Raw genomic sequence first — 20,736 nt, 5'->3', positions numbered from 1 at the left:
TCCGGGAATTGGCGGGATTGGGGGAATCTGGGAATTGGGGGGAAATCCGGGAATTGGGATTGGGGGAATCTGGGAATTGGGGAAAATCCGGGAATTGGGATTGGGGGAATCTGGGAATTGGGGGGAAATCCGGGAATTGGGGTCCCGTCCGGGAATCAGAGGAATTGGGGGAGTTGGGGGGAATCTGGGAAATTGGGAATTGGGGGGATTGGGGGAATCAGGGGGAAATCCAGGAATTGGGGAAAATCCAGGAAATCTGGGAACTGGGGGGAATTGGAAGGAAATCCGGGCAAAATCTGGGAAATTGGGAATTGGGGGCAAAATCCAGGAATCGGGGGGATTTGGGGAATTGGGGGTAAATCAGGGAAATCTGGGAAATCTGGGAATCAGGGGGAAATCAGGGAAAAATCTGGGAAGTCTGGGAATGGGTGGAAAATCCCAGAAATCTGGGAAATCTGGGGAAATGGGAGAAGTTTGGGAATTGGGGAAAATCCGGGAAATCTGGGAAATCAGGGAATCGGGGGAAATTGGGGAGTTGGGGGGAAATCTGGGAATGGGGGGAATTGGGGGAATCAGGGCGAAATCAGGGGAATTGGGGGGAAATCCAGGAATTGGGGAAAATCCAGAAAATCTGGGAAATCTGGGAATCAGGGGGAATTGGGGAAATCAGGGGAGAATCCGGGAAATCTGGGAAGTCAGGGAATTGGGGACTGGGGGAAAAATCCGGGAATCGGGGGGATTTGGGGAAAAATCCGGGAAATCTGGGAAATCAGGGAATTGCGGGGAATTGGGGAGTTGGGGGGGGAAACTGGGAAATCAGGAGAGTTGGGGGGGAATCCGGGAATTGGGGGGATTTGGGGAAAAAGCTGGGAAATCTGGATCCCATCCCAACTTCCCCAACCCATCCCCCTTTTCCCAACCCCATCCCAACTTTCCCAATCCCATCTCCCTTTTCCCAACCCCATCCCCCTTTTCCCAACCCCATCCCAACTTTCCCAACCCCTTCCCCCTTTTCCCAACCCCTCCCCCCTTTCCCAACCCCATCCCCCTTTTCCCAACCCCTCCCCCCTTTCCCAACCCCCTCCCCCTTTTCCCAACCCCTTCCCCCTTTTCCAAACCCATCCCAACTTCGCCAACCCCATCCCAACTTTCCCAACCCCATCCCAACTTTCCCAACCCCATCCCAACTTCGCCAACCCCATCCCAACTTTTCCAATCCCATCCCCCTTTTCCCAACCCCTCCCCCCTTTCCCAATCCCATCCCAACTTCCCCAACCCCCTCCCCCCTTTTCCCAACCCCATCCCCCTTTTCCCAACCCCATCCCAACTTCCCCAACCCCATCCCAACTTCCCCAACCCCATCCCAACTTCCCCAACCCCATCCCAACTTTCCCAACCCCATCCCAATTTTTCCCAATCCCATCCCCCTTTTCCCAACCCCTCCCCCTTTTCCCAACCCCTCCCCCTTTTCCCAACCCCTCCCCCTTTCCCAACCCCATCCCAACTTTCCCAACCCCTCCCCCTTTTCCCAACCCCTCCCCCCTTTCCCAATCCCATCCCAACTTCCCCAACCCCCTCCCCCCTTTTCCCAACCCCTTCCCCCTTTCCCAAGCCCATCCCAACTTCCCCAACCCCATCCCAACTTCCCCAATCCCATCCCAACTTTCCCAACCCCATCCCAACTTTCCCAACCCCATCCCCCTTTCCCAACCCCATCCCAACTTTCCCAATCCCATCCCCCTTTTCCCAACCCCATCCCCTTTCCCAACCCCATCCCAACTTTCCCAACCCCATCCCAACTTCCCCAATCCCATCCCCCTTTTCCCAACCCCTTCCCCCTTTTCCAAACCCATCCCAACTTCCCCAACCCCATCCCCCCTTTCCCAACCCCATCCCCCCTTTCCCAACCCCTCCCCCTTTTCCCAACCCCTCCCCCCTTCCCCAATCCCATCCCAACTTTCCCAACCCCATCCCAACTTTCCCAACCCCATCCCAACTTTCCCAACCCCATCCCCCTTTTCCCAACCCCTCCCCCCTTTCCCAACCCCCTCCCCCTTTTCCCAACCCCTCCCCCTTTTCCCAACCCCATCCCAACTTCCCCAATCCCATCCCAACTTCCCCAACCCCATCCCCCTTTTCCCAATCCCTTCCCCTTTTCCCAACCCCATCCCAACTTCCCCAACCCCATCCCAACTTCCCCAATCCCATCCCAACTTTCCCAATCCCATCCCCCCTTTCCCAACCCCATCCCCTTTTCCCAATCCCATCCCCTTTTCCCAACCCATCCCCCTTTTCCCAACCCCCTCCCAACTTCCCAACCCCATCCCCCTTTTCCCAACCCCATCCCAACTTCCCCAAACCCCTCCCCCTTTCCCAACCCCTCCCCCTTTTCCCAGTCCCATCCCCCTTTTCCCAACCCCATCCCAACTTCCCCAATCCCATCCCAACTTTCCCAACCCCCTCCCCCTTTTCCCAACCCCTTCCCCCTTTCCCAATCCCATCCCAACTTCCCCAATCCCATCCCAACTTTCCCAACCCCCTCCCCCTTTTCCCAACCCCTTCCCCCTTTCCCAATCCCATCCCAACTTCCCCAACCCCATCCCCCTTTCCCAATCCCATCCCCCTTTTCCCAACCCCATCCCCCTTTTCCCAACCCCTCCCCCCTTTCCCAATCCCATCCCAACTTTCCCAACCCCATCCCAACTTTCCCAACCCCTTCCCCCTTTTCCCAACCCCATCCCAACTTTCCCAACCCCTCCCCCCTTTCCCAACCCCATCCCAACTTTCCCAACCCCTCCCCCCTTTCCCAATCCCATCCCAACTTTCCCAACCCCATCCCAACTTTCCCAACCCCTTCCCCCTTTTCCCAACCCCATCCCAACTTTCCCAACCCCTCCCCCCTTTCCCAACCCCATCCCAACTTTCCCAACCCCTCCCCCCTTTCCCAATCCCATCCCAACTTTCCCAACCCCATCCCAACTTTCCCAACCCCTTCCCCCTTTTCCCAACCCCATCCCAACTTTCCCAACCCCTCCCCCCTTTCCCAACCCCATCCCAACTTTCCCAACCCCTCCCCCCTTTCCCAATCCCATCCCAACTTTCCCAACCCCATCCCAACTTTCCCAACCCCTCCCCCCTTTCCCAATCCCATCCCCCTTTTCCAAACCCATCCCAACTTCCCCAACCCCATCCCAACTTTCCCAACCCCATCCCCCCCTTTCCCAACCCCATCCCCCCTTTCCCAACCCCTCCCCCTTTTCCCAACCCCTCCCCCCTTCCCCAATCCCATCCCAACTTCCCCAATCCCATCCCAACTTTCCCAAACCCATCCCCCTTTCCCGATCCCATCCCCCTTTCCCAACCCCCTCCCCCCTTTCCCAATCCCATCCCCCCTTTCCCAACCCCATCCCAACTTTCCCAACCCCTCCCCCTTTTCCCAATCCCATCTCCCTTTTCCCAACCCCATCCCCCCTTTCCCCAACCCCTCCCCCTTTTCCCAACCCCTCCCCCTTTTCCAAACCCATCCCAACTTCCCCAACCCCATCCCAACTTTCCCAACCCCATCCCCCCTTTCCCAACCCCATCCCCCCTTTCCCAACCCCTCCCCCTTTTCCCAACCCCTCCCCCCTTCCCCAACCCCATCCCAACTTTCCCAACCCCTTCCCCCTTTCCGAACCCCATCCCAACTTTCCCAATCCCATCTCCCTTTTCCCAACCCCATCCCCCCTTTCCCAACCCCATCCCAACTTCCCCAATCCCATCCCCCTTTTCCCGACCCCATCCCCCCTTTCCCGACCCCCTCCCCCTTTTCCCGAGCCTCCCGGCAATCCCGGCATTCCCGGGGCACCTTCGCAGGTGAGTTTGGTGCAGGCCAGGCCGAGGCGGAGCACGGAGCGGTTCCCGATCAATCCGTTCTTCAGGTTCCGCACGCCCTCGTTGCCGATGGGGTTGTGGCCCAGGTTCAGCGTCTCCAGGCTCTGCGTGTGCGGCTGCGGGCACGGAAACGCCACGGGAATCCCGGGAAAACCCATGGGAATCCCGGGGAAACCCATGGGAATCCAGGGGAAACCATGGGAGTCCAGGGAAATCCTGGGAAAACCCAGGGAATCCAGGGAAAACCCATGGGAATACAGGGAAATCCTGGGAAAACCCATGGGAATCCCAGGAAAAGCCACGGGAATCCCAGGAAAAGCCACGGGAATCCAGGGAAATGCCACGGGAATCCAGGGAAAACCATAGGAGTCCAGGGAAATCCTGGGAAAACCCATGGGAATCCTGGGAAAAGCCACGGGAATCCCGGGAAAACCCATGGGAATACAGGGAAAACCCATGGGAATCCAGGGAAAACCCACGGGAATGCCGGGAAATCCCACGGGAATCCTGGGTAAAACCATGGGAATCCCAGGAAAAGCCATGGGAATCCAGGGAAAACCCACGGGAATCCAGGGAAAACCATGGGAGTCCAGGGAAATCCTGGGAAAACCCAGGGAATCCAGGGAAAACCCATGGGAATGCCGGGAAATCCCACGGGAATCCTGGGTAAAACCATGGGAATCCAGGGAAAACCATGAGAGTCCAGGGAAATCCTGGGAAAACCCATGGGAATCCTGGGAAAACCCATGGGAATCCCGGGAAATGCCACGGGAATCCAGGGAAAACCCATGGGAATCCCGGGAAAAGCCACGGGAATCCAGGGAAAACCCATGGGAATCCAGGGAAAACCATGGGAATCCAGGGAAATCCAGGGAAAACCCATGGGAATCCCAGGAAAAGCCACGGGAATCCAGGGAAAACCCATGGGAATCCAGGGGAAACCATGGGAATCCAGGGAAATCCTGGGAAAACCCAGGGAAATCCCGGGAAAACCCATGGGAATCCCGGGAAATGCCACGGGAATCCAGGGAAAACCCATGGGAATCCTGGGAAAACCCACAGGAATCCCAGGAAATGTGACAGGAATCCTGGGAAAACCATGGGAATCCAGGGAAAACCCAGGGAATCCAGGGAAAACCCATGGGAATCCAGGGAAAACCAATGGAAAACCAATGGAAAACCAAAGGAAATCCACAGAAATCCATGGAAAACACACGGGAAACCAATGGCAATAATGGAAAACCCATGGAAAGTCCATGGAAATCCATGGAAAACCAATGGAAAACCATAGAAACCAATGGAAATCCATGGAAAACCAAAGGAAATCTATGGAAATCCATGGAAAACCAACGGAAAACCATGGAAATCCATGGAAAACCAATGGAAAACCAAAGGAAATCCACGGAAATCATGGAAAACCCATGGAAATCCATGGAAAACCAATGGAAAACCAAGGAAAATCCACGGAAATCATGGAAAACCCATGGAAAACCGTGGAAATCCATGGAAAACCAAGGAAAATCCACGGAAATCATGGAAAACCCACGGGAATCCGTGGAAATCCATGGAAATCCATGGAAAACCAATGGAAAACCAAAGGAAATCCACGGAAATCCATGGAAATCCATGGAAAACCAATGGAAAGTCCATGGAAAACCGTAGAAACCAATGGAAATCCATGGAAAACCAAAGGAAATCCATGGAAATCATGGAAAACCAATGGAAATCCGTGGAAATCCATGGAAATCCATGGAAAACCAATGGAAAACCGTAGAAACCAATGGAAACCCATGGAAAACCCATGGAAATCCACGGAAATCCATGGAAAACCAATGGAAATCCATGGAAATCCAGGGAAAACCCATGGAAATCCACGGAAATCCATGGAAATCCATGGAAATCCATGGAAAACCGTAGAAACCAATGGAAACCCATGGAAAACCCATGGAAATCCATGGAAATCCATGGAAAACCAAAGGAAATCCATGGAAATCCATGGAAAACCAATGGAAAACCATAGAAACCAATGGAAATCATGGAAAACCAAAGGAAATCCATGGAAATCATGGAAAACCAATGGAAATCCATGGAAATCCATGGAAATCCATGGAAAACCAAGGAAAATCCACGGAAATCCATGGAAAACCAATGGAAAACCATAGAAACTAATGGAAATCCATGGAAAACCAAAGGAAATCCATGGAAATCATGGAAAACCAATGGAAATCCATGGAAATCCATGGAAATCCATGGAAAACCAATGGAAAACCGTAGAAACCAATGGAAACCCATGGACAACCCATGGAAATCCACGGAAATCCATGGAAAACCAATGGAAATCCATGGAAATCCAGGGAAAACCAAAGGAAATCCATGGAAATCCATGGAAAACCAATGGAAAACCATAGAAACCAATGGAAATCATGGAAAACCAAAGGAAATCCATGGAAATCATGGAAAACCAATGGAAATCCATGGAAATCCATGGAAATCCATGGAAAACCAAGGAAAATCCACGGAAATCATGGAAAACCAATGGAAATCCGTGGAAATCCATGGAAATCCATGGAAAACCAATGGAAATCCAAGGAAAACCAATGGAAAACCGTAGAAACCAATGGAAACCCATGGACAACCCATGGAAATCCACGGAAATCCATGGAAAACCAACGGAAATCATGGAAAACCCACGGAAATCATGGAAAACCCAAGGAAAACCCATGGAAAACCCACGGAGAACCCACGGCAAACCCGGCAATCCCCCGGCATCCCAACGTTCTCCCCCCCCCCCCCCCCCCGTCCCCTGTTGGAGCCGGGCTCGCTGCGGAATTCCGGGAATTGTGGGAATTCCGGGAATTCCGGGAATTCCGGGAATGCTGGGAGGGCTCACCAGGGTCATGCCCAGGAAGGCCATCCCGGCGTGGCTGAGCTGGTTGTTCCAGAGCACGAGCGTCACCAGCCCCCGGCGCTGCTCCCGCAGCCCCTCGCACAGGTAGGCCAGGCCTAGGATAGGCTGGGGTTAGGCCAGGCCTAGGATAGGCTGGGGTTAGACCAGGCCTAGGATAGGCTGGGGTTAGACCAGGACAGGGAAAGGCCGGGGTTAGGCCAGGCCTGGGATGGGCCGGGGTTAGGCCAGGCCTGGGATAGGCTGGGGTTAGGCCAGGACAGGGAAAGGCCGGGGTTAGGCCAGGCCGGGGAAAGGCCGGGGTTAGACCAGGATGGGGAAAGGCCGGGGTTAGGCCAGGCCGGGGAAAGGGGAAAGGCCGGGGTTAGACCAGGACGGGGAAAGGGGAAAGGTTGGGGTTAGGCCAGGCCTAGGAAAGGCCAGGGTTAGGCCTAGGAAAGGCCAGGGTTAGACCTAGGAAAGACCAGGGTTAGGCCAGGCTTGGGAAAGGCCAGGGTTAGGAAAGGCCAGGTTAGGCCAGGCCGGGGAAAGGGGAAAGGCCGGGGTTAGGCCAGGCCTGGGAAAGGCCAGGGTTAGGCCAGGACAGGGAAAGGCCGGGACTGAGCCCAGAGCCGATGGTGTTGGCTGAGGTTCTCCCATGGTTTGGGTGTTCCCGGCATCCCAGAGCCGTTCCCACCATTCCCAACCCCATCCCAGAGCCATCCCAGACCCATCCCAGACCCATTCCAGACCCATCCCAGAGCCATCCCAGACCCATTCCAGACCCATCCCAGACCCATCCCAGACCCATCCCAGACCCATCCCAGACCCATCCCAGAGCCATCCCAGAGCCATCCCAGACCCATCCCAGAGCCATCCCAGAGCCATCCCAGAGCCATCCCAGAGCCATCCCAGAGCCATTCCAGAGCCATTCCCACCATTCCAAACCATCCCATCCCATCCCAACCCCATTCCCACCACTCCAATCCCATCCCAACCCCATCCCAACCCCATTCCCATCACTCCAATCCCATCCCAATCCCATCCCAATCCCATTCCCACCACTCCCGCTTCCATTCCCCCACTCCAATCCCATCCCAATCCCATCCCAACCCCATTCCCACCACTCCAATCCCATCCCAAACCCATCCCAACCCCATTCCCACCACTCCAATCCCATCCCAATCCCATCCCAACCCCATTCCCACCACTCCAATCCCATCCCAACCCCATTCCCACCACTCCAATCCCATCCCAATCCCATCCCAACCCCATTCCCACCACTCCAATCCCATCCCAATCCCATCCCAACCCCATTCCCACCATTCCAAACCATCCCAATCCCATCCCAACCCCATTCCCACCACTCCCGCTCCCATCCCAATCCCATCCCAACCCCATTCCCACCACTCCAATCCCATCCCAATCCCATCCCAACCCCATTCCCACCACTCCAATCCCATCCCAACCCCATCCCAACCCCATTCCCACCACTCCAATCCCATCCCAACCCCATCCCAACCCCATTCCCACCACTCCAAACCATCCCAACCCCATCCCAACCCCATTCCCACCACTTCAATCCCATCCCAATCCCATCCCAACCCCATTCCCACCACTCCAATCCCATCCCAATCCCATCCCAACCCCATCCCAACCCCATCCCAACCCCATTCCCACCATTCCAAACCATCCCAACCCCATCCCGTTCCCATTCCCACCACTCCAATCCCATCCCAATCCCATCCCAACCCCATTCCCACCACTCCCACTCCCATCCCAAACCCATCCCAACCCCATTCCCACCACTCCAAACCCATCCCGACCCCATTCCCACCACTCCCGCTCCCATCCCCGCCCATTCGCAGCCCGGGGGCCGTTCCCGCCGCGGCTCCCACCGGAATCCAGGATGTGGTTGTTGCGCAGGTCCAGGATCTGGATGGAGCCGTTGAACTTGAGGAGGTTGCCGAGCTGCGCCGAGTCCTGCAGCCCGTTGAGTTTGTTGTCGGCCAGGTAGAGCTCGCGCAGCGTCACGTTCATCTTCAGCGCCGTGGCTGCGCGGCGGGAACGGCACCGCGACGTGGGAATGGGAGTGGGAAAAGGGGGAATGGGAATGGGAATGGGGGAATGGGAAAGGGGGGATGGGGATGGGAACGTGGGAATGGGAATGGGAAAAAGGGGAAAAGGGGGGAAAGGGGGGAAAGGGGGATGGGAATGGGAAAGGGAAAGGGAAAGGGAAAGGGAAAGGGAAAGGGGGGATGGGGATGGGAATGGGGGAATGGGAATGGGAAAAGAGGGAAAAGGGGGGAAAGGGGGGAAAAGGGGGAAAAGGGGGAAAGGGAATGGGAATGGGAATGGGAATGGGAATGGGAAAGGGAAAGGGAAAGGGAAAGGGGGGATGGGAATGGGGGAATGGGAATGGGAAAAAGGGGAAAAGGGGGGAAAGGGGGGAAAGGGGGAATGGGAATGGGAAAGGGAAAGGGAAAGGGAAAGGGAAAGGGAAAGGGGGGATGGGGATGGGAATGGGGGAATGGGAATGGGAAAAGGGGGAAAAGGGGGGAAAGGGGGGAAAAGGGGGAAAAGGGGGAAAGGGAATGGGAATGGGAATGGGAAAGGGAAAGGGAAAGGGGGGGATGGGAATGGGGGAATGGGAATGGGAAAAAGGGGAAAAGGGGGGAAAGGGGGGAAAGGGGGAATGGGAATGGGAAAGGGAAAGGGAAAGGGGGAATGGGAATGGGAATGGGGGAATGGGAAAGGGGGAATGGAAATGGGAAAGGGGGAATGGGAATGGGAACGTGGGAATGGGAATGGGAAAAGGGGGAAAAGGGGGAAAAGGGGGAATGGGAATGGGAATGGGAATGGGAAAGGGAAAGGGGGAATGGGGATGGGAAAGGGGGAATGGGCACGGGAACGTGGGAATGGGGATGGGAAAAGGGGGAAAAGGGGGAATGGGAATGGGGGAATGGGCATGGGAACGTGGGAATGTGGGAGGGGAAAGGGGGAATGGGGATGGGGGAATGGGGGAATGGGGATGGGAACGTGGGAATGGGGATGGGAAGAGGGGGATGGGAACGGGAACATGGGAAAAGGGGGAAAAGGGGGAAAGGGGGGATGGGGATGGGAAAGGGAAAGGGGGGATGGGGATGGGAAAGGGGGAATGGGAATGGGAAAGGGAAAGGGAAAGGCAGGATGGGGATGGGAATGGGGGGATGGGAAAGGGGGAATGGGAACGTGGGAATGGGAATGGGAAAAGGGGGAAAAGGGGGAAAAGGGGGAAAAGGGGGAATGGGAATGGGCACGGGAACGTGGGAATGTGGGAGGGGAAAAGGGGGAATGGGAATGGGGGAATGGGCACAGGAATGTGGGAATGCGGGAGGGGAAAGGGGGAACGGGCATGGGAAGGGGGGGATGGGGATGGGAACATGGGAAAAGGGGGAAAAGGGGGAATGGGAATGGGGGAATGGGGGAATGGGCACGGGAACGTGGGAAAAGGGGATGGGAACGTGGGAATGGGCACGGGAACGGGGGAAATGGGGATGTGGGAATGGGAATGGGAATGGGAATGGGAAAGGGGGGATGGGGATGGGAAAGGGGGAATGGGAATGGGAAAGGGGGGATGGGCAAGGGGGAACGGGAACATGGGAATGCGTGAGGGGAAAAGGGGGAAAAGGGGATGGGCAAGGGGGAATGGGGACGGGAAAGGGGGAATGGGGACGGGAACTTGGGAATGGGAACATGGGAAAAGGGGATGGGAATGTGGGAAGGGGCACAGGAAAGGGGGGATGGGCAAGGGGGCACGGGAATGTGGGAACGGGCACGGGAAAGGGAATGGGGATGTGGGAATGGGAACAGGAACGTGGGAAAAGGGGATGTGGGAACGTGGGAATGGGAATGGGAAAGGGGGAAAAGGGGGAATGGGAATGTGGGAATGGGCACGGGAACGTGGGAATGGGAATGGGAAAGGGGGAACAGGAATGGAAAAGGGGAAAAAGGGGGGAAAGGGGGGGAAAGGGGGGAATGGGCACGGGGGAAAAGGTGATGGGAACGGGGGAATGGGAATGGAAAAGGGGGAAAACCAGGATGGGAACGTGGGAAAAGGGGATGGAAAAAGGGGGATGGAGATGGGAAAGGGGGAATGGGGATGGGAAAGGGGGAAAAAGGGATGGGAAAGGGGGAAAAAGGGATGGGAAAACGGGATGGGAAAGGGGAATGGGGGAATGGGCACAGGAAAGGGGGAAAAAGGGGATGGGAACGTGGGAATGGGCACGGGAATTTGGGAATGTGGGATGGGAAAGGGGGAATGGGAATGTGGGAATGGGAGACGGGAATGTGGGAATTCCCAGGCCTTTCCCTCTCCTCCCCCTCCTTTCCCCCCCCCCCATCCCAACCCCCTTTAACCCCTTCATTCCCAACTCCCGCTCCGGGCAGGAATCCCGGGAATCTCATTCCCAACCCGCAGCCCCGGCCCGCATTCCCGATGCGGGTGGAAATCCCGGGAATCTGACCCAGGAGCATGAGGGGTCTCCCGGACAGGGAGGTGTTTTCCAGGTGCAGAACCACGAGGCTGCTGCTGATCCGGAGCGCCCGAGCCACGAACGGAGCCGAGTGATCCAGGAGCGGAGTGTTCCGGGCATCCAGGTACTGCAGGCAGCTCGTCTGGGAAAAAAAACCGGGAATGGGCATCCGGATACGGAGCCGGATGGATCCCAACCGGCCCTGAGCGCAGAAATCCGGGAATAAACACCGGGAATGGGCATCGGGACACGGAGCCGGATGGATCCCAACCGGCCCTGAGAGCAGAAATCCGGGAATAAACACCGGGAATGGGGATTGGGACACGGAGCCGGATGGATCCCAACCGGCCCTGAGCGCAGAAATCCAGGAATAAACACCGGGAATGGGGATTGGGACACGGAGCCGGATGGATCCCAACCGGCCCCAAACCCAGAAATCTGGGAATAAACACTGGGAATGGGGATTGGGACACGGAGCCGGATGGATCCCAACCGGCCCCAAACCCAGAAATCCGGGAATAAACACCGGGAATGGGGATTGGGACACGGAACCGGATGGATCCCAACCGGCCCTGAGCGCAGAAATCCGGGAATAAACACCGGGAATGGGGATTGGGACATGGAGCCGGATGGATCCCAACCGGCCCTGAGCGCAGAAATCCGGGAATAAACACCGGGAATGGGCATCGGGACACGGAGCCGGATGGATCCCAACCGGCCCTGAGCGCAGAAATCCGGGAATAAACACCGGGAATGGGGATTGGGACACGGAGCCGGATGGATCCCAACCGGCCCTGAGCGCAGAAATCCGGGAATAAACACCGGGAATGGGCATCGGGACACGGAGCCGGATGGATCCCAACCGGCCCTGAGCGCAGAAATCCGGGAATAAACACCGGGAATGGGGATTGGGACACGGAGCCGGATGGATCCCAACCGGCCCTGAGCGAAGAAATCTGGGAATAAACACCGGGAATGGGGATTGGGACACGGAGCCGGATGGATCCCAACCGGCCCTGAGCGCAGAAATCCGGGAATAAACACCGGGAATGGGGATTGGGACACGGAGCCGGATGGATCCCAACCGGCCCTGAGTGCAGAAATCCAGGAATAAACACCGGGAATGGGGATTGGGACACGGAGCCGGATGGATCCCAACCGGCCCCAAACCCAGAAATCTGGGAATAAACACTGGGAATGGGGATTGGGACACGGAGCCGGATGGATCCCAACCGGCCCCAAACCCAGAAATCCGGGAATAAACACCGGGAATGGGGATTGGGACACGGAGCCGGATGGATCCCAACCGGCCCTGAGCGCAGAAATCCGGGAATAAACACCGGGAATGGGGATTGGGACACGGAGCCGGATGGATCCCAACCGGCCCTGAGTGCAGAAATCCGGGAATAAACACCGGGAATGGGGATTGGGACACGGAGCCGGATGGATCCCAACCGGCCCTGAGAGCAGAAATCCGGGAATAAACACCGGGAATGGGGATTGGGACACGGAGCCGGATGGATCCCAACCGGCCCCAAACCCAGAAATCCGGGAATAAACACCGGGAATGGGCAGCGGGACACGGAGCCGGATGGATCCCAACCGGCCCCGAACCCAGAAATCCGGGAATAAACACCGGGAATGGGGATTGGGACACGGAGCCGGATGGATCCCAACCGGCCCTGAGCGCAGAAATCCGGGAATAAACACCGGGAATGGGGATTGGGACACGGAGCCGGATGGATCCCAACCGGCCCCAAACCCAGAAATCCGGGAATAAACACCGGGAATGGGCAGCGGGACACGGAGCCGGATGGATCCCAACCGGCCCCGAACCCAGAAATCCGGGAATAAACACCGGGAATGGGGATTGGGACACGGAGCCGGATGGATCCCAACCGGCCCTGAGCGCAGAAATCCGGGAATAAACACCGGGAATGGGCATCGGGATCGTCCGGGAGAAATTTGGGAGAGAATTCCAAGGTGCCGGGAATTGCGGAGGCGGCCGGAGCGGAGCTGGCAGCGCCATTCCCGCGGGAATTCCGAGCCTCTGGAATGCGGATCCGAAGGTTGGGAGCGCCCAGAGGGAAATGAGGAGGTTGGGAAGGAATTGGGGAGCGGCCGGGGAAGGGCACGCGCCGGAAAACCGGGATGGTCGGGATCATTGGGATAATTAGCGGGATAATGAGGGAGATAATTACCAGGATAATTACCGGGATCATTCCCGGGATCATTCCCGGGATAATGGAGCGGCTTTTCCATGGGATAACGAGGCCTTTGTTGGGATAACAATCCCGGGAAGGGCTTTGCCGGCGGATATTCCGCCTTTTTTTTGGGATAATGATCCCAGGAAAGGCTTTTTTTTGGGATTTCCCACCCTTTTTTGGGGATTTTCCACCCTTTTTTGGGATATTTCGCCTTTTTTTTGGGGATAATGATCCCAGGAAAGGCTTTTCCATGGGATTTCCCACCCCTTTTTTTGGGATAATTGGCCCTTTTTTTTTGGGGTATTCTCCTCTTTTTTTGGGATCCTCAGCACTTTTTTGGGGGTAATGATCCCAAGAAAAGCTTTCCCATGGGATTTTCCGACCTTTTTTGGGGATTTTCCACCCTTTTTTGGGATTTTCCACCATTTTTTTGGGATTTTCCACCCTTTTTTGGGATATTTCGCCCTTTTTTTGGGATAATGATCCCAGGAAAGGCTTTTCCATGGGATTTTCCACCCCTTTTTTTGGGATAATTGGCCCTTTTTTTTGGGGTATTCTCCTCTTTTTTGGGATCCTCAGCACTTTTTTGGGGGTAATGATCCCAAAAAAAGCTTTTCCCTGGGATATTCCATCCTTTTTTGGGATTTTCCACCCTTTTTTGGGATTTCCTGCCCTTTTTTGGGATATTCCGCCCTTTTTTAGGGATAAGTGACCCTTTTTGTGGGATAATTGGCCCTTTTTTGGGATATTCCGCCCTTTTTTGGGGATAACTGGTCCTTTTTTGGGGATTTTCCACCTTTTTTTGGGGATAATGATCCCAAGAAAAGCTTTTCCATGGGATTTCCCACCCTTTTTTTTGGGATATTTCGCCCTTTTTTTGGGGATAATGATCCCAGGAAAGGCTTTTCCATGGGATATTCCGCCCTTTTTTTGGGATAATTGGTCCTTTTTTTAGGATTTTCCACCCTTTTTGGGGATAATGATCCCAAGAAAAGCTTTTCCATGGGATTTTCCACCCCTTTTTAGGGATATTCTACCCTTTTTTTGGGATAATTGGTCCTTTTTTTGGGATTTTCCACCCTTTTTTTTGGGATAATGATCCCAAGAAAAGCTTTTCCATGGGATTTCCCACCCTTTTTTTTGGGATATTTCGCCCTTTTTTTGGGGATAATGATCCCAGGAAAGGCTTTTCCATGGGATATTCCACCCTTTTTTTGGGATAATTGGTCCTTTTTTTGGGATTTTCCACCCTTTTTGGGGATAATGATCCCAAGAAAAGCTTTTCCATGGGATTTTCCGCCCCTTTTTAGGGATATTCCGCCCTTTTTTTGGGATAACTGGTCCTTTTTTTGGGATTTTTCACCCTTTTTGGGGATAATGATCCCAAGAAAAGCTTTTCCATGGGATTTCCCACCCTTTTTTGGGATTTCCCGCCCTTTTTTGGGATAGTCCGCCCTTTTTTAGGGATAAGTGACCCTTTTTGTGGGATAATTGGCCCTTTTTTGGGATATTCCGCCCTTTTTTTGGGATAATTGGTCCTTTTTTTGGGATTTTCCACCCTTTTTTGGGGATAATGATCCCAAGAAAAGCTTTTCCCTGGGATTTCCCACCCTTTTTTTTGGGATATTTCGCCCTTTTTTTTGGGATAATGATCCCAGGAAAGGCTTTTCCATGGGATATTCCGCCCTTTTTTTGGGATAATTGGTCCTTTTTTTAGGATTTTCCACCCTTTTTGGGGATAATGATCCCAAGAAAAGCTTTTCCATGGGATTTTCCATCCTTTTTTGGGATTTCCCGCCCTTTTTTGGGATATCCCGCCCATTTTTCGGGATCACGATCCCAGGACAGCCTTTTCCCAGGATATTCCAGCTTTTTTTTGGGATCATCACCCAGCCCGGGGGGGCGGAGCCACCCAAACATCGCTCCCTAATTAACCCCTAATTACCCCTTCACCAAACCCTCATTAGCTCCTCATTAACCCCTCATTAACCCCTAATTAGCCCAGGAACCGGAGCCCGCCCTGCTGGGAGGCCAATTCCCATTTTTTCCCTTTTTTTTCCCTTTTTTTTCCCCATTTTTTTCCCATTTTTTCCCATTTTCCCCATTTTTTTCCTATTTTTTCCCCTTTTTTCCCTTTTTCTCCCTTTTTTCCCATTTTTCTCCTATTTTTTCCCATTTTTCTCCTATTTTTTCGCATTTTCCCCCTTTTTTCCCATTTTTCTCTTTTTTTCCCCATTTTTCCCCATTTTTTCCCACTTTTTTCCCATTTTTCCCCCTTTTTCCCATTTTCCCCATTTTTTCCCATTTTCCCCAATTTTTTCCATTTTTTCCCATTTTTTCCCTTTTTTTCCCATTTTTTCCCATTTTTCCCCTTTTTTTCCATTTTTTCCTTTTTCCCCTTTTTTTCCCATTTTTTCCCTTTTTTTCCCATTTTTCCCCGTTTTTTCCATTTTTTCCTTTTTCCCATTTTTTTCCCATTTTTTCCCTTTTTTCCCATTTGTCTCTTTTTTTCCCATTTTTCCCCATTTTTTCCCACTTTTTTCCCATTTTTCCCCCTTTTTCCCATTTTTTCCCATTTTCCCCATTTTTTTCCATTTTTCCCCCATTTTTTCCCATTTTTTTCCTTTTTTTCCCTTTATCCCATTTTTTCCCATTTTTCTCATATTTTTTCCCATTTTTTCCCTTTTTTTCCCATTTTTCCCCGTTTTTTCCATTTTTTCCTTTTTCCCATTTTTTTCCCATTTTTTCCCTTTTTTCCCATTTGTCTCTTTTTTTCCCATTTTTCCCCATTTTTTCCCACTTTTTTCCCATTTTTCCCCCTTTTTCCCATTTTTTCCCATTTTCCCCATTTTTTTCCATTTTTTCCCCATTTTTTCCCATTTTTTTCCTTTTTTTCCCTTTATCCCATTTTTTCCCATTTTTCTCATATTTTTTCCCATTTTCCCCTTTTTTTCCCATTTTTCTCTTTTTTTCCCATTTTCCCCCATTTTTTCCCCATTTTTTCCCCATTTTTTTTCCTTTTTTCCCATTTTTCCCCTTTTTTTCCCTTTTCCCGTTTTTCCCCTTTTTTCCCATTTTTTCCCCATTTTTTCCCATTTTCCCCAATTTTTTCCATTTTTTCCCATTTTTTCCCTTTTTTTCCCATTTTTTCCCATTTTTCCCCTTTTTTTCCATTTTTTCCTTTTTCCCCTTTTTTTCCCATTTTTTCCCTTTTTTTCCCATTTTTCCCCGTTTTTTCCATTTTTTCCTTTTTCCCATTTTTTTCCCATTTTTTCCCTTTTTTCCCATTTGTCTCTTTTTTTCCCATTTTTCCCCATTTTTTCCCACTTTTTTCCCATTTTTCCCCCTTTTTCCCATTTTTTCCCATTTTCCCCATTTTTTTCCATTTTTTCCCCATTTTTTCCCATTTTTTTCCTTTTTTTCCCTTTATCCCATTTTTTCCCATTTTTCTCATATTTTTTCCCATTTTCCCCTTTTTTTCCCATTTTTCTCTTTTTTTCCCATTTTCCCCCATTTTTTCCCCATTTTTTTTCCTTTTTTCCCATTTTTCCCCTTTTTTTCCCTTTTCCCGTTTTTCCCCTTTTTTCCCATTTTTTCCCTTTTTTTCCCATTTTCCCCCGTTTTTTCCATTTTTTCCTTTTTCCCATTTTTTTCCCATTTTTTCCCTTTTTTCCCATTTTTCTCTTTTTTTCCCATTTTTCCCCATTTTTTCCCACTTTTTTCCCATTTTTCCCCCTTTTTCCCATTTTTTCCCCTTTTCCCCATTTTTTTCCATTTTTTCCCCATTTTTTCCATTTTTTCCCATTTTTTTCCTTTTTTTCCCTTTATCCCATTTTTTCCCATTTTTCTCATATTTTTTCCCATTTTCCCCTTTTTTTCCCATTTTTCTCTTTTTTTCCCATTTTTCCCCATTTTTTCCCCATTTTTTTTCCTTTTTTCCCATTTTTCCCCTTTTTTTCCCTTTTCCCGTTTTTCCCCTTTTTTTCCCATTTTCTCCCTTTTTTTCCCCTTTTTTCCCCATTTTTTCCCCTTTTTTTCCCTTTTTTTCCCCTTTTTTTCCCATTTTTTCCCTTTTTTCCCCATTTTTTCCCCATTTTTTCCCATTTTTTCCCATTTTTCCCATTTTTTCCCTTTTTTCCCGTTTTTTTCCCCTTTTTCCCCATTTTTTCCCGTTTTTCCCATTCTTTCCAGAGGGGGGAAAAGCCGGGAATGGGGAAATTTCCCCTCCCCCAAGGCCCGGCTGGAAAATCCAGGATGGAAAAAAAACGTTGGAAAAATTCCCGCAAGAGCCGGAAGGGGGGAGGGGAGGATGGGAATTCCCGGGAATTCTTTGGGAAAAAAGGCGGGAAAAAAGTCGGGAATGAGGAGCTCCAAATCCTGGTTTTAATCCCGGAAAAAATCCGGGATGGGGAAATTTGGGAAGAGCCTGGGGGGGGGTGGGAAAAGTTGGGATGGGAAATTTGGGATGGAACCGAGGGCAGGGATTGGAGGAAGAGAGGCCGGGAATGGCGGGAAAACCCTCGGGAATTCCGGGAATGCCGGGAATTTTTGGGGAAAACTCACGGAATTTGGGGATTTTTTGGGGAAAATTCACGGAATTTGGGGATTTTTTGGGGAAAACGCCGGGAAAATCCTGGGAATTCCAGGGAATTTTGGGAATTCTCACCTTCCTCACCACGTGTGCTGCTCCTGCCCTCCCAAAAACCCTCGGGAACGCCGGGAATTTGGGGAAAACCGGTGGAATTTGGGGAATTTTTGAGGAAAACCAGCAAAATTTGGGGATTTTTTGGGGAAATGCCTCACAAAATCTTGGGAATTCCACGGAATTTTGGGAATTCTCACCCTCCTCACCACATGTGCTGCTCCTGCCCTCCCAAAAACCCTCAGGAACGCCGGGAATTTGGGGAAAACTCACGGAATTCGGGGAATTTTTGGGGAAAACTCATGGAATTTGGGGATTTTTGGGGGAAAACGCTGGGAAAATCTTGGGAATTCCAGGGAATTTTGGGAATTCTCACCTTCCTCACCACATGTGCTGCTCCTGCCCTCCCAAAAACCCTCAGGAACGCCGGGAATTTGGGGAAAACCGGCAGAATTCGGGGAATTTTTGGGGAAAATTCACGGAATTTGGGGATTTTCGGGGGAAAACGCTGGGAAAATCCTGGGAATTCCATGGAATTTTGGGAATTCTCACCTTCCTCACCACGTGTGCTGCTCCTGCCCTCCCAAAAACCCCCGGGAACGCCGGGAAAGTCGGGAAAACTGCCGGAATTTGGGGAAAACTCACGGAATTTGGGGATATTTTGGGGAAAACGCTGGGAAAATCCTGGGAATTCCAGGGAATTTTGGGAATTCTCACCTTCCTCATCATGTGGGCGGCCGCCTGCCCTCCCAAAAACCCTCAGGAACGCCGGGAATTTGGGGAAAACCAGCAGAATTCGGGGAATTTTTGGGGAAAACTCAAGGAATTTGGGGATTTTTTGGGGAAAACGCTGGGAAAATCCTGGGAATTCCAGGGAATTTTGGGAATTCTCACCTTCCTCATCATGTGGGCGGCCGCCTGCCCTCCCAAAAACCCTCAGGAACGCCGGGAATTTGGGGAAAACCGGCAGAATTCGGGGAATTTTTGGGGAAAACCAGCAAAATTTGGGGATTTTTTTGGGAAATGCCTCACAAAATCTTGGGAATTCCAGGGAATTTTGGGAATTCTCACCTTCCTCATCATGTGTGCTGCTCCTGCCCTCCCAAAAACCCCCGGGAACGCCGGGAAAGTCGGGAAAACTGCCGGAATTTGGGGAAAACTCACGGAATTTGGGGATTTTTGGGGGAAAACGCTGGGAAAATCTTGGGAATTCCAGGGAATTTTGGGAATTCTCACCTTCCTCATCATGTGGGCGGCCGCCTGCCAGCCGCGGGCCCCCAGGTGCTTGTTGGCACCGATGTTGAGGTGCGTGGCCGACTCGTAGTACTCGATCATGTCAAAGAGCGCCGAGGCGCCCTGGGAACGAGAGAGGGAAAAAAGTGGGAAAAGAGGGAAAAAGGGGGAAAAACCGGGAGAAAAAATGGGGAAAACCCCGGGGAAATCCCAGGGAAAAGGGAGGAAAAATTCCAGGGAAAAGGGGGGAAAATCCTGGGAAAAATCCTGGGAAAAGGGGGGGAAAAATCCTGGGTAAAAGGGGGGGAAAATCCTGGGAAAAATCCTGGGGAATCCCAGGGAAAAGGGAGGGAAAAACCGGGAGAAAAAACGGGGAAAACCCCGGGGAAATCCCAGGGAAAAGGGGGGAAAAATTCCAGGGAAAAAGGGGGGAAAATCTTGGGAAAAAGGGGGAAAATCTTGGGGAAAAGGGGGGAAAAATTCCAGGGAAAAAGGGGGGAAAATCTTGGGAAAAGGGGGGGAAAATCCTGGGTAAAAAAGGGGAAAATCCTGGGAAAAATCCTGGGGAAAGGGGGGGAAAAATCCTGGGAAAAATCCCAGGGAAAAGGGGGGGAAAAACCGGGAGAAAAAATGGGGAAAACCCCGGGGAAATCCCAGGGAAAAGGGGGGAAAAATTCCAGGGAAAAAGGGGGGAAAATCTTGGGAAAAAGGGGGGAAAATCCTGGGTAAAAAAGGGGAAGATCCTGGGAAAAATCCTGGGAAAAGCGGGGGAAAAATCCTGGGAAAAATCCCAGGGAAAAGGGGGGGAAAAACTGGGAGAAAAAACGGGGAAAACCCCGGGGAAATCCCAGGGAAAAGGGGGAAAAATTCCAGGGAAAAAGGGGGGAAAATCTTGGGAAAAAGGGGGGAAAATCTTGGGGAAAAAGGGGGAAAAATTCCAGGGAAAAGGGGGGAAAAATTCCAGGGAAAAAGGGGGGAAAATCTTGGGAAAAAGGGGGGAAAATCCTGGTAAAAAAGGGGAAAATCCTGGGAAAAATCCTGGGAAAAGCGGGGGAAAAATCCTGGGAAAAATCCCAGGGAAAAGGGGGGGAAAAACCGGGAGAAAAAATGGGGAAAACCCCGGGGAAATCCCAGGGAAAAGGGGGAAAAATTCCAGGGAAAAAGGGGGGAAAATCTTGGGAAAAAGGGGGGAAAATCTTGGGGAAAAAGGGGGAAAAATTCCAGGGAAAAGGGGGGAAAAATTCCAGGGAAAAGGGGGGAAAATCTTGGGAAAAGGGGGGGAAAATCCTGGGTAAAAAAGGGGAAAATCCTGGAAAAAATCCTGGGAAAAGGGGGGGAAAAATCCTGGGAAAAATCCCAGGGAAAAGGGGGGGAAAAACCGGG

At 52.1% G+C, this 20,736-nt stretch overlaps 1 protein-coding gene across 3 annotated transcripts in view; it reads right to left on the bottom strand.

Moving 5' to 3' along the window:
• PPP1R37 (protein phosphatase 1 regulatory subunit 37) overlaps positions 1 to 20,736 on the bottom strand; it is a 50,035-nt gene that overhangs the window by 10,757 nt on the left and 18,542 nt on the right. For 2 of the 3 annotated variants that reach the window (XM_082299617.1, XM_082299616.1), the window contains exons 5-9: positions 19,357 to 19,476; positions 11,263 to 11,413; positions 8,656 to 8,811; positions 6,764 to 6,876; positions 3,848 to 3,989 (exon numbers count right to left, since the gene is read on the bottom strand). In XM_082299617.1, the coding sequence (XP_082155743.1) occupies positions 3,848 to 3,989; positions 6,764 to 6,876; positions 8,656 to 8,811; positions 11,263 to 11,413; positions 19,357 to 19,476 (682 nt within the window). Of the gene's footprint in view, positions 1 to 3,847; positions 3,990 to 6,763; positions 6,877 to 8,655; positions 8,812 to 11,262; positions 11,414 to 18,837; positions 18,857 to 19,356; positions 19,477 to 20,736 lie in introns of those variants that run through there. The other variant, XM_082299618.1, reaches the window with a different exon arrangement.

This window comes from Coloeus monedula, assembly GCF_965178545.1.
Source record: "Coloeus monedula genome assembly, chromosome: 33".
Classification (NCBI taxonomy): Eukaryota; Metazoa; Chordata; class Aves; order Passeriformes; family Corvidae; genus Coloeus; species Coloeus monedula.
The sequence above is the reverse complement of the archived record's forward strand: the minus strand, read 5'-3'. Positions and strand labels throughout refer to the sequence as shown.